Below are 12,593 nucleotides of genomic sequence, written 5' to 3'. Positions count from 1 at the left end.
AAATCGTTAGACGAAAGGTCTGCACAGAATTTATACATATAGATGACACTAATTTGCTTGAGACTAAGGTGTAGTAACCACTGTATTTAATTACAAGTGCGTCTGCTTGATCTAAGGATATCAAATTAAATTAAATCTATATTGTTACGAAATTAACCTGTAGGATATTACCCAAAAGAGATTCTTAAGGTGATGAATGTGCCTCGTCTTACCAAGAGATAAGTTGGAAGCCATCTTCAGTTACATTCCTGAAACTTTCTAAGTGGTAAAATGTATTTATTTATTTGAGTATTTGGTACAAGAAAAGTCATATTTCAATAACTTTTTTATTTTTATTTTTTATAACTACGTTAATCTTAATTTTATATCACTTTCCCCGACAAATATTTGAACATTATAGTCAATCTTTAGTATTCAATAATTGTATCAGGACACTATTCAATTCAATAATATTATTATCAATTTTTCATTATGTTTTTTTAAAAGATATTTGTCATTCACGGATTACTAATTACAAGAAATATTTTCTACTAAAAATGACTTTCGTCTTATCAAAAACACACAACCCAGCTCTCCTTTTATGTTTGGGGTTTTTACAGTGCATATATTCACCCAAGAGAATAGTAGCCAGCAAATGTAAATTTATTTTTAATATATTAATACATAATATATATGATATAATAGTGTATATATATTTTTTTTGAAATATTTGGCTAGCGAATATAATTATTTCTAGCTGATCGGACAAATGTATAACTTGTCTTTTTTTTTTTTTTTTTTTTTTTTTTTTTGGCTATAACACATCTCAGAAATGTCGTAACGACACTTGGAGAGCTCTAGGTTATCGAAAATCTATTCATCACCTATCAGGTCAGGGACCCTCAAGTGCTTCTCAAAAGAGAAGTAGCTTTAGAAAATTTGGGACAATGCCTCATCTCCAGACAAATGTTACAAATCTGCAACAGCAACAACATAACCCAGAAACCCAAAGAGGCCCAGAGTATCCATTTATACCATTTAATACCAACAGTATTTTTGCTAGAGGAGAGAGTTCAACTCAGCAGCAGGTCTATCGCCCACAAATTCAAGTTGATCCCCACTACCTCAGCATTGGCAGCCCATATAATAACCCATTTCTATCAGCACAAAATAATGTTAGTGGTGGGATACGACAACAACATGGCCCATTATTTGAAATGTGGGATCACAAGGACTACATTATTGGAAGCACTAATTATATGTCGGGGCTGGCATTTGACGGTGGGGAACATCATGCTCAAAATGACTACAACTTGAATGTCGATAAGGCCCATGTAACAACATATTCAGGTAGCACAATAATATTCGGTACAAATACTGAAAATGTGGCTTTGAATGGATCAGAAGCAATAAATGCTAACTTCCAACAATATATTGGTGAACAAAACATGTCTGATCCAAGCAATATTGTGGCAGCATCATATTCGAGTGATACTGAAAGAAGTGATTCAAATAAAAGGAAAAATTATGATGTATATTTCGATTTCAGTCTCTTCCAGAATCTTGGACCTCCAAGTGCTAACCTACCTAATGAACCTGGCAATGAGTTTGATCAAGTTTACTCTGATGATCAGGTTAGTGCTCTAATTTTAAAATGACACAAGGCTACCCTTTATTTATTTGATATATGCGCTTGATATGAAGGAAGTTCTTTTTCAAAAAATATTTTTTAGAAAATGACTTATATTTTTTTTTATATTTTTCAAATAAATTAATAGTTTTAGGTGTTTGTTTGGAGAATGAAAAATATTGGCGGAAAAAAATGTTTATTATATATATATATATATATTAACAATCATATGAAATTAAGAATTAAGAGAATTGTTAGAGAAGTTGACTTTCGCCTAAAATTGAAAGAAGCCATTAAGAAGTTTTTCATAAATAGTATTCTTTTGACAACTCAATACTGATTTATTTTTCAAGAGAATATTTTCATCATACCGAACACACCCGTAATCTCCTATGAATTTTACCTTAAACCTACATATGCAGGTGCCACCGAGTGCCCAATTTCCAGGAATAGCAAATCTTCCTGACAAAACATCAACATGATGATCCAATACAGTCTAAGGGCTCTTTGCAGGAACAGAGTTATTTTCTCAAGTGAAAATTGCATATTTCATTTTTCTGAAAACTATGTAATTTCGTTTTTAATTTTTTTTTTATAATACATCGTGGTAGGGGAGGGAAAAAGGAAAAGGGAATACGACACCTCCACCTCATCGAAGGCAAAAGGAGAGTTTGTTACTATTTTTTGACCTGATAAATAAGAGGTAAGATATGCATTACTTTATTTGAAGAAGAGAGGAGATTGTGGGCTTGAGCTTCATCCATACGATATTGTACTTGGATTTAAAAGGCCCAGAGTAACTAAACTCGCATTTTGTTAATACCTAACATTGTTCACGAAAATAGTGTAACAAAATGCTTACAGATCGTCGCTTTCTAATGATAATTTTTACTGAAAGAAAGAAAAAGAGAGATATGAGAATGGGATAAAAGAGAGAGATGAGAATAGGATATGAGTGAGAGTTTGTAAGTTTTAAATAATTTAAAGAGCTATAAAAAGGATGACTAAAAACTCATGATGACATTCAATTTTTTTTTTTCAATTTAAATGAACCTGGAATAAAATAAAAAGAAGATATCTTCGATAAAAATATAAAAAAGGGCAAATGTGTATACCCTTTAGCTTTGCAATTTAGAGTAGATATATCCCTCGTTAAACTAGTAATGCATATATACCTCTGCCGTTACCCAAATCATGTAATATACTCTTTTCGCCGAGTATATCACGAGACTTTACAAAATCAAGTCTACCCATTTGTTTTAAAAGTATTATTATTTTAAAAGCCATGTGAAAATATATTTTCTAGTGGTTGTCTGGTTCATTTAAAAAAATATCTCCCTGACTTTAAAAGAAAAAATAATTCTACTAATTTTTGTAAATGAATCAGACCAGACCCAGTAAAAAAAAATTACCACGTGGCTTTAAAAGAATAAGTCTACTAAAAAAGGGGTAGAGTTATTTTTCACAGCCACATGATTTTTTTTAAGTTAAAAAACAACCAATGATTTTTTTTTAAAATTTCTGTCAGTGAAAAGGGTATACTTGCCTCATTTGTGTGACGATATGGATATATATGTACCATTCTTTTAATGAGAGGTATATCTTCTCTAAATCGTAAAGTTGAGGGATATATTTGCACCTTTTCCCAGTAAAAAAAATATAATTTTTGGACTTGAAACCTCACCGCTTATACAAAAATCTTAAATGTCATAATAATTTACGGTGTATGCAAAAAGAAAAATAATTGATAAAAATGTTCATGAATACTAAACCAACAAAGACAATTTACTAGGACTAGTACGTTTGGCCAAAATTTTAAAATTATTTTATTAAGAAAATTGTTTTACAAAAAGTGCATTTGGTGAGGAGTAGTTTGTGTTTGACTTAATTAATTTACAAAACACTTTTAATCAGCAATTAGAGTTTGACAACCTTTTAAAAGGTCTCTGTATTTTCTTGAAAGTGCTTTTCAAAAAGGACTTTGATGTTCCGCCTAAAATGCATATATTTATCATTATTTGCCTCATGTTTCAGTATTTTAACTGCCATCTGAGTATTATTTATACTGCTTTATGCTTAATGTTACGTTTTTATGTGTGTTGGATTAAAATGGACTGATAATGAATGATTGGTACAAGTTGAGTGAAGATTGAAGGATGGACTGGCTCAACTGTGATCCTTGCAAAGTGAGATTTTAGACGAGCTAAGAAACAAGAGAAATTTTAGAGTTGGCGGGGCTCACCTGTGATCCTTGCGAAGCGAGAGTTTAGACGAGCCATGAAAAATTTCCCAACAAGTTTGGATTAGCTTTTATTCCCTACACATCCTAGGTCTTTTAAAATACCATAGAAAGCGTAATTTTGAAAGAGAGGCAGTATTTTGGAGACACGACCTAAGGAGGAGAGCGAGGAGCCGCCAAGGAGCAAGGCGAAAGATTCGACAATGAGTTTTTTCCTTTATTCTTCCTATTTCCCGTTGTTGGTTATGAATCTTAGTATTATGTTTTCACATTGTAACGACCCAGGGGTGACTTAGAAAACTAGACCTCCGTTGGGAATTCTGAGGCTGCGGGTGACTCCTTAGCGTGTTTTTATGTATATGTGCATGTTTGGTTTGTGTCTGTAGGGTCTTAGATTGGTGTTGAGATTTTTGGGAGAAAAACTGGTGGAAAAACTTGAGCTACTAGTCAAAATGGACCGCTACAGCGGTTGTGGGACCGCTGTAGCGAGTCCGTCACAGCGGGTAGGGGACCGTCGCTGTGAGGCTGGAAGAGTTAATGAGATCCTCCATAGCGGGAGGTTTCCCGCTATAGTGAGACCACTGCAGCGGTCGACCGGAGGCAGAATCAGCCTTTTATATTCATATTTCCGAACCCATTCCTCACATAACTTCAAAACAGTTCCCAACAACTCTTGTGGTGAATTTCTTAGGCTAGGGCTAAAGTACTCTTGAAAGGTAAGTCTCAACCCTTTGCTTTGTTCATTCCAAAGATCACTTTAAGTTCCATGATTAGTCTAAAGTTCGTTAATATTGAATGAAAGGGCTAAACCCTAGAATTTGAGAAACCCTTGAATAATGAATGGATTAGTGATTTTATTATTGTTTAATCATCTAGGAGAACATATTATCATTTTTTAGGGTGGGAATTCAAGTTCTAATGGATGAGAATGATGTATTGAGGCTTTAGAGTTTCATAAAGATGGTAACTTTAGCATAAAAACTGCTTGTAAAAGGGTTGAATTGATTAGAAAACCCATAAACGGGAGTAGTATGATGGTTGGGGTTGATTTTATGATGAATTCACACTTAGTAATAGTTCACCCATTTGAAAAGGGTATAAGTAGTTGGGTTCTCTTCCCCAATTGTTGTTTGTTTGAGTAGATTGTCCATTACTCACTTAGCGTTATGATTGCTAGACTTTGAACGTTTTGAAGCTTTGCGAAAGGGGAAAGCTATTGCAGAGTGATTGCATTATTCCAGTTCGGCTTTGCGGTAGGTTACGGTCTACTTGAGTTAAACTTACTCTCATTAGTTGATTGTATATGTTATGAAATTGAGAGGAGAAGCATTATTAGGGCTTCGACATAAAGTGTGGTTGGAAATTCCTAAGTTTGATATTGATTGATTGATTTTGTGATTAACTATTATGATATGATAAAGAAGGAGTTAATGAATACTTTTCTTGTTAACTTGGAGTAATCCCTTGTTCATGCTTTTGATGAATTGATTCTTGAGTCTTGATATGACTTGTGGCATGGTGACTTATGTTCTTTGATATTGATGCATTGATTGTTCACATTCCTAATTGATTGTGGAACGAAAATATATTGTGATGAGCAAGGCAATATAAATATGAAAAGGCACATTTGATAGGGGACGAGGATGTGGGCTAGTTATGGGCTCATGATCCGAGGTCAGTTCCGGAGCGAATGGTATATGGACTCCATGGGTCCTCCACAGGTCATGACTATTTGGGCAAACAATACCATTTAGCATGTGTATATAGATATGTGACAAATTTGAGATAATTCGTGAGTTGTGGTTGTGTTGGTAATGACATGGGTTGAGTTGCTTTTATTGATTACCGTTGTGTGGACTTATCTTATTTCGGTGTTGGATGATTCTTGTTGATAGTTTCATATGGTTATGTGTTGTTGTGCCTATCTGTCTATTATATTGATTTGTGATTTATACATGATACTAATCTTTGACGGCCTATGATATCTACCGGTACATAGTGTTTATACTGATACTACCTTGCTGCATTCTTTTAAGTGCTGATTCTGATCCAGCGACATCTACCAGACCTCATATCTAGCGTGAGGCCAATTCCTGATCAGATCCGAGGGTGATCTCCTTTCCATGTCATGCCGCCTGAAGATCTTTCTTATTTTAGATGTCCATTTCCTTTCAGACATTTATGATTATTTCAGACAGTTGTTCATTCTTTAGGTAGTTATGTTTTAGAGTCATTATACGATGACTTTTGGATTTTGGGGTTGTAATAGTTAGGACTCCCACTAGACAGTTTGGAGAGTATTATTATCATTATAATTATCATTATATCCTTGAATGTTTTAAAATTGATTAATTAAATGATGATTGGTTAAGGGGATTCGTTCACCCACTAGGGGATTTGTGTGGGTGCCACTCATGACTGCTTCGGTCGTGACACACATACTTTTATGAGTAGCTAATTTTCTATCTAGGGTTTTGATGGAACCTTTTGTAAGATGAATTCTTATTACGTTTTCATATAATTGAGCCGTTGGACTTTCAACTTGTTCAACTACATGCTTATTTCAGTTGATTGAATGGCCATCGATTAGCTGTTCCTATTTATTATGTGTTGCTATCGAGAGAATGCTTATTTAGATAGTTGTTGAACAATGCCACTCCATAGGTATATGAGTGATCAACAACGGATTAGAGATAACGTGGCATTGTCAAGGTCATAGTGAGCTACAAGAAATTATCAGCTAGAGTAGTTCGAGAGAATATAGCTAGTAAATTATTGTGATTGCTCAAGAGAGAATTACGGTAAGTTGAGTGCTCATGTAACGACACTCCCGGTCGTTATGGAAAATCTAGGATCACCCTACAAAATAGAACCCTTCCAAGGGTAGAACGAGCTAATAGAAACTCAAATGTAGAAGTCTAAGAACTGGAAATTTGGCTTATTTGTGATTATTGTTTGGTTGTGTTGAGTCCATTGGGGGGTGACGTAGGAAATTAGACCTTCGTTGGGGATTTCGAGGCCGCGGGTGAGTCCGTATGGTGTCTTTATATTAATGTGCATGTTTTGTTTTTGTTTGTGAGGCCTCGGATGAAGTGTTGGGTGGTAGAGTGAAAAACTGTGGGAATTAGTGAGCTTACTGGCTCAGTGGTACCGCTGCGGCGGGACCGCTGTAGTGGCGGTTCTCTTGCCGCCGAGGTCAGACGGGAAATTGGGGTGTCCGCTATGGCGGGCATTGGACCGCTTCAGCGCTTGTGCTGTAGCGGGACCAGGCTCGTCACATCGGAGGAAGACATTTTTTTAGGTCCGCTACAGCGGGCACTTGCCTGCTATAGCGAGACCGCTGCAACGGCATAATGATCGCCCAGCGGTCGACGGGGACAAAATCCCGGGTTTTAAACACTTAGTTCTGAATTCTTTTTTTATAAAACTCCAAAACAGTTCCTAAGGAATACCTAGGGCGAAATTCTAAAGCTAGGGCAAGAATATTCTTAAGAGGTAAGTCTCAATCATCCTTTCCTTCATTACGCATTCATCCCTAAGATTATCATCATTCTAATAGGTCTACAATGGTGAATTGGGAATAGTAACACTAGAACTTAATAGACCTTTAATAGTTGGTGGGTTATGAATATTATTGTGTGATTATCATCTAAAGGCTTGGGCTATCACTTTCTAACCAAGAATTGAACCATTAGAGACATGAACTAAGTGAATTGAGACTTAGGGTTTCATAAAGATAGTAGCTTGACCATAGAAATTGCTTGAAAGAGATAATTTGATTGAACAACCTTATAAATTTATAGTTTATGGTTGCTAAGGCCAGTGCTAGGATGATTCACACCTAGTAAGCATTCACCCGTTAGAAAGGGGTAAGGTGGAAGGGTGTTCATTGTATTGATATTGTTGACTAGAGTGTTTGTGACTTATTTAGCATCTTAACTGCTAGACTTTGAGTGTTCCGAGGCATTACGAAAGGAAAAGCTATAGCAGAGTGATTCACTTTGTTCCAGCTCTGCAGTTGAGGTAGGTTACGGTCTACTTGAGTTAGACTTCGATTAGTTGATTGTATGTGTTATGAGATTGATAGGAGAAAGCATGTCTAGTCTTCGGGCATAATGTGTGGTTGGAATTCCTATATGCTATTGATTGAGTGATAATGTGGGCTTATTGCCATTATTCGATGTGTTGTGATCTATATTTTGATGACAATTGTGGTAAGATGTTAATATAATCTTCTTGATGAAATTGAGATATTACTTGATAATCGATCATGGAAAGTGATGTGCCAATATATATATATATATATATATATATATATATATATATATATATATATATATATATATATATATATATATATATATATAAAGGCACATTTGACAGGGGGTGAGGATGTGGCCTAGATATGAAAAGGCACTTTTGACAGGGGGTGAGGATGTGGCCTAGTTGTGAGCTCGTGGTCCGAGGTTCGTTCCAGAACGAGTGGTACATGGACACTATGGGTCCCCTGCAGGTCATGGCTATTGGGCAAAGACACCAATTAGCATGTATGTACATGAGTGATCAGTGACCGAGTAATGGAGAATATTGTTGGGAGGTTTATTTCATTTCCTGTAGCTGTTGACTTGATTTGTTAATATCATTGACTGACTTGGTGTTGGCTATTTGATTATGTGTTGTTGACTGGCCAGTCTATTTTATTAATTTTGTGATTCATGCATGATACTAATCTTAGTCGGCCTATGATATCTACCGGTACATAGTGTTTGTACTGATACTACCTTGTTGCATTCTTTTGAGTGCAGATTGTGATCTAGAGACTGCTACCCGACCTCACATTTAGCGTGAGGCCATTTGCTGACAGATTGAGGGTGAGCTTTTATCCATGCCAAGTCGCCCGAAGATCTTCCTTATCTAATGTCTATTTCCATTCCAGACATTTGATGTTTATTTATTTTAGCCAATATACATTCCTTAGACATGTTTTGGATTAGAGTCCTTATACGGTGACTTTCGGATATTGGGGTTGTAACAGTTAGGACTTCTGCATTTACGTTATTGTTTTATGGCATGACTACTTTTGATTAATCTTGCGTTTATTTTGTTATGAATTGGCTAAATAAAAAATGGACTTGAATGAGTAGATGGTTAGCGTATTGGTTTGCCCACTAGAAGCTAGTGTGGGTGCCAGTCATGGCGGGTTGGGTCGTGACTGCTCACGATCCATAGAGAATACATCGACAAGATTATGGATAACCTAGTGAGAAGGATTCCAATAATTGGGGAAATCATAACTCCAGGCCTCCTTAGTCTTTGTTTCAACTTCAACCTCTTTAGTTGATAATTTTACTCTTTTTTCTTATTTATTAGTTAAGTCGTTTAATATAAAAATCTTAATCTTTATAATACAAAATATTGTCCGAACTTAATTTCTTAGTAATATTGAACAGTTATAACTAGCGTTAGTTCTTTGTGGGATTCGACTCCGAAATTTTAAGCCGGATTATATTTGCAGCGACCACCTATCCTTTTTAGGACTAGAGTTGGGTGAGATTATACTTTTACGAAGAAGCTATTTTTTTCTACTTCTCAAAAATAGCTTATGCTTTTACTCAAAAGCACCTTTTCTTCTAGTAAAAATTTGGCTAAACACCTCAATTGAAAAGAAGATGTTTTTTTATTTTGGAGAAGCTTGGTCAAACAGACTAATAATCGGATTTCATTTGATAAACTTACTTCATCATTAGCCTAAAGCTATTAGAGTGTATTTTATTTTTAAACCAAAAATTGGTGCCATGTGCCTATTAGCATGGCATGCCAAGTGTAGTAGTGTGTCAAATTAAATTCAAGGCCAACTAAAACAACAGGAAGCAATAGGGCAAATTATGTATCAAGACAGTAACTTCGTTGCTAATCCTATTTAATAATGGATTAGTGACCTATTATTTAAAAAATTATGTAAGCTACGAATAATTTAGTGACGAAGTTCATAGCTAATTTCAATTTTTTTTTTTAATAGTGAATATTATCAAAATATCAAGAGAGGCAACCTGCCAAATCAAATGTCATGACCCAAAACAAGGGTCGAAGGGCACCCCCACACTCCCCCTGGTGGGCGAACTCTTCCGTTACCCAACATACAATCTATCAATGCGGAAGAATAAAATAAATGCTAATAAGTCTCAAATATTATATAAAAGTAATAATTGCAGAAATAAATAAAATACCCAAGGAATCTGGTCTGAATAGTACAAGAGCTTCTAAGTATACAACTTGAATAAAAATAACAACCACAACCTGAATACGACTTCTGTTTACAATGAGAATTTAACAGAAAAGTCTAGATGAACTCCGTGAGATCCTTGAAGGCTAACTGAATCTCGCTCAAGTACCTGGAACAACTCTACACCCCGAAAAGGATGTAGCAAGAGTAGTATCAGTACAAACAACACGTACTGGTAGGCATCATAGGCCGACAACAATTAGCTAACATATATAAAAGAAAGAAACTGAAAGATAGGCTGATAAGCAGTCCAAATGCAGTCACTAAGCACATCCACGTAAGTCTTGCAATAATATGAACCACACTAGATCTTAGTAGTCTACAATCATAGCCTAGGCGGAACCTCTAGCCCTCAAATTCATCAAGTGTCTAGGTAAGTGATTAACAAGCATGCAACATCTCAAATAAATCAACAACCAACGAATCAAGGGTAAAACACACCATGCAATACAACAAATACAACAACCAGAATCAGAGATGTGAATGGATGTAATATGAATCCGTGTGCGATGCAATGCAATGCACTGGCCAACTGTCTCATATCGTACACACATGCTACGGACGAAATACCTCCACGTCTCGATAGTCATGACCCATGGGGGACTCGCAAGTCCATATACCTTGTTGCGGCGTGCAACCCGATCCAAATATATATATATATATATATATATACACACACACACACACATTGGATTGGGTTGCGCGCTGCAATATATATATGTATACATATTCGATCGGGTTGTACGCCGCAACATATATATATATATATATATATATACACACACGCAACCCGATCCTATAATGACCCGTTCGGTCGTTTTGGCATTTTCAGGAAATCATGACTTGACGGTCCTTCCCAAGTCCCATTATACGTAACTAACTCACAAGGAACAGACAATGGGTCGATTTGATATGTTTTGTAGATTTCAAGACTGTGAGATTTAGTCCAAAGGCTCTTATACAATTCGACGCGCTCGGGCTATTCCTTTAGTTTTTTCAAAAATTTCCTGTGGATGGTAGAGTTCGTAGGGTATTATCGAAATAATTCCCCTTAGTCGATCCAAGTCTGGAAGGTCTGGAAATAAAATACGAATGACGGGAAGTGAGAGGTTTGAGCTTCCCCGTTGGGAAACCGCAGGCTCGCAGAGGCAAGGCTGAGATACGTGATCGCCCCTGCGTGGCCAGGTTCGCACCGATGAACCTCAGCGAAAGGTGAAACCTTGCAGGAGCGAGAAAGGGCCCGCTGCGACGAAGTCCGCAGCGGCGGAACGATGTGCCCAGAGGCGCAAATCGCTGAACTAGACCTAATATTTAATCCCTCATTTCGAGATTGGACCTCATTTTCACTGTCACGCCTCAACTAGGGGAATCGTGCGGGCACCTACCATTTCCCCCTCGGTAGGTGAACCCTTTCCCAAATCTTTCATTCAATCATAATAAATTAATCAAGGCAAAAGAGTACAAGTCTCAAACATAGATAATAGTAAGGATAGTGAATAAGTGCAGAAATAATACATCAATCCCAAGGAATCTGGTCTAGGTCCATACACGAGCCACTACTACAATACTATAAGTCTGAATATGAATACATGTCTGATAATGGAATACTGTCTAAGAATATAAAAATAAGACAAGTAACTAAGAAGAGGCATCCGGGCAACGAATCTATCCAATGCTCACCCTGGAATACTCGTCAGAAGGCCTCGAGACTCAGTCACAGGGCGTAGAAGTCAATCCGGTCACAAACTCTGCACTCAGAAAGAATGCAGCAAGGTAGAATCAGTACAACAACACGTACTGAGTAGGCATCATAGGCCGACAACAGTTAGAAAATCATATATATAAGAAAGAGATTGAAAAAGTAGGCATGCTCACAATCAGATTAAACTCAAGTCAAACCAATTATCGAATGCAGTACCAAACCACCAAGTCTAGTCAATCACCTCAAGTCCACTATAAATTCGATCCACATCTTAAGAACTACTATAAAGTATGCGTACCACCAAGAATCAATCTATAAGTCCAAAACAATGTCAACAATAAATATGAGATGAATGCAATGCATATGTAATGATATATACACGCTTCGGGCGGAATATCTCGTCGCCTCGAAAGTCATGACCCATGGGGGACCGCTAAGTCCATGTACCTGCCGCGGAATACACAACCCGATCCAATAGTCAGTATTGTGGAACGTACAACCCGATCCCAGTTAGTGTTGCGGTACATGCAACCTGATCCCAGTCAGTGTTGCGGTGCACAACCCGATCCCAATATATATAAGAACGAGTGAATGCATGATAACAATGCTAACAAGAATATAAAATCAATGGTGCCACAGTTGGACACAAATCTCACTCACAATAACAATAGAATAATCCATACTTCCTTTCCAACAACCTCATTCATGATAAATATGCTTTCCAACACACAAGGAATCACTAAGCATCAACTCTCTAGAA

The 12,593-nt window shown here is 36.6% G+C and overlaps 1 protein-coding gene across 1 annotated transcript; it reads left to right on the top strand.

Annotated features, from left to right (window-relative positions):
- Positions 1 to 345: 345 nt before the first annotated feature.
- Positions 346 to 2,199, top strand: LOC132051082 (uncharacterized). The gene is made up of 2 exons (XM_059442374.1): positions 346 to 1,329; positions 2,032 to 2,199. The coding sequence occupies exons 1-2, from the start codon at positions 927 to 929 to the stop codon at positions 2,073 to 2,075; spliced, it is 447 nt and encodes a 148-aa protein (XP_059298357.1). The 5' UTR covers positions 346 to 926; the 3' UTR covers positions 2,076 to 2,199.
- The last annotated feature ends 10,394 nt before the right edge of the window (positions 2,200 to 12,593 follow it).

This window comes from Lycium ferocissimum, chromosome 3 (assembly GCF_029784015.1).
Source record: "Lycium ferocissimum isolate CSIRO_LF1 chromosome 3, AGI_CSIRO_Lferr_CH_V1, whole genome shotgun sequence".
Lineage (NCBI taxonomy): Eukaryota > Viridiplantae > Streptophyta > Magnoliopsida > Solanales > Solanaceae > Lycium > Lycium ferocissimum.
The sequence above is the reverse complement of the archived record's forward strand: the minus strand, read 5'-3'. Positions and strand labels throughout refer to the sequence as shown.

Bases quoted from the DNA above. Each gene is read 5' to 3' on its own strand.
- LOC132051082 (XM_059442374.1), top strand. From the start codon at position 927: ATGCCTCATCTCCAGACAAATGTTACAAATCTGCAACAGCAACAACAT. The intron at 1,330-2,031 runs GTAGCACAATAA...CTACATATGCAG, and splicing joins CCATGTAACAACATATTCAG to GTGCCACCGAGTGCCCAATT.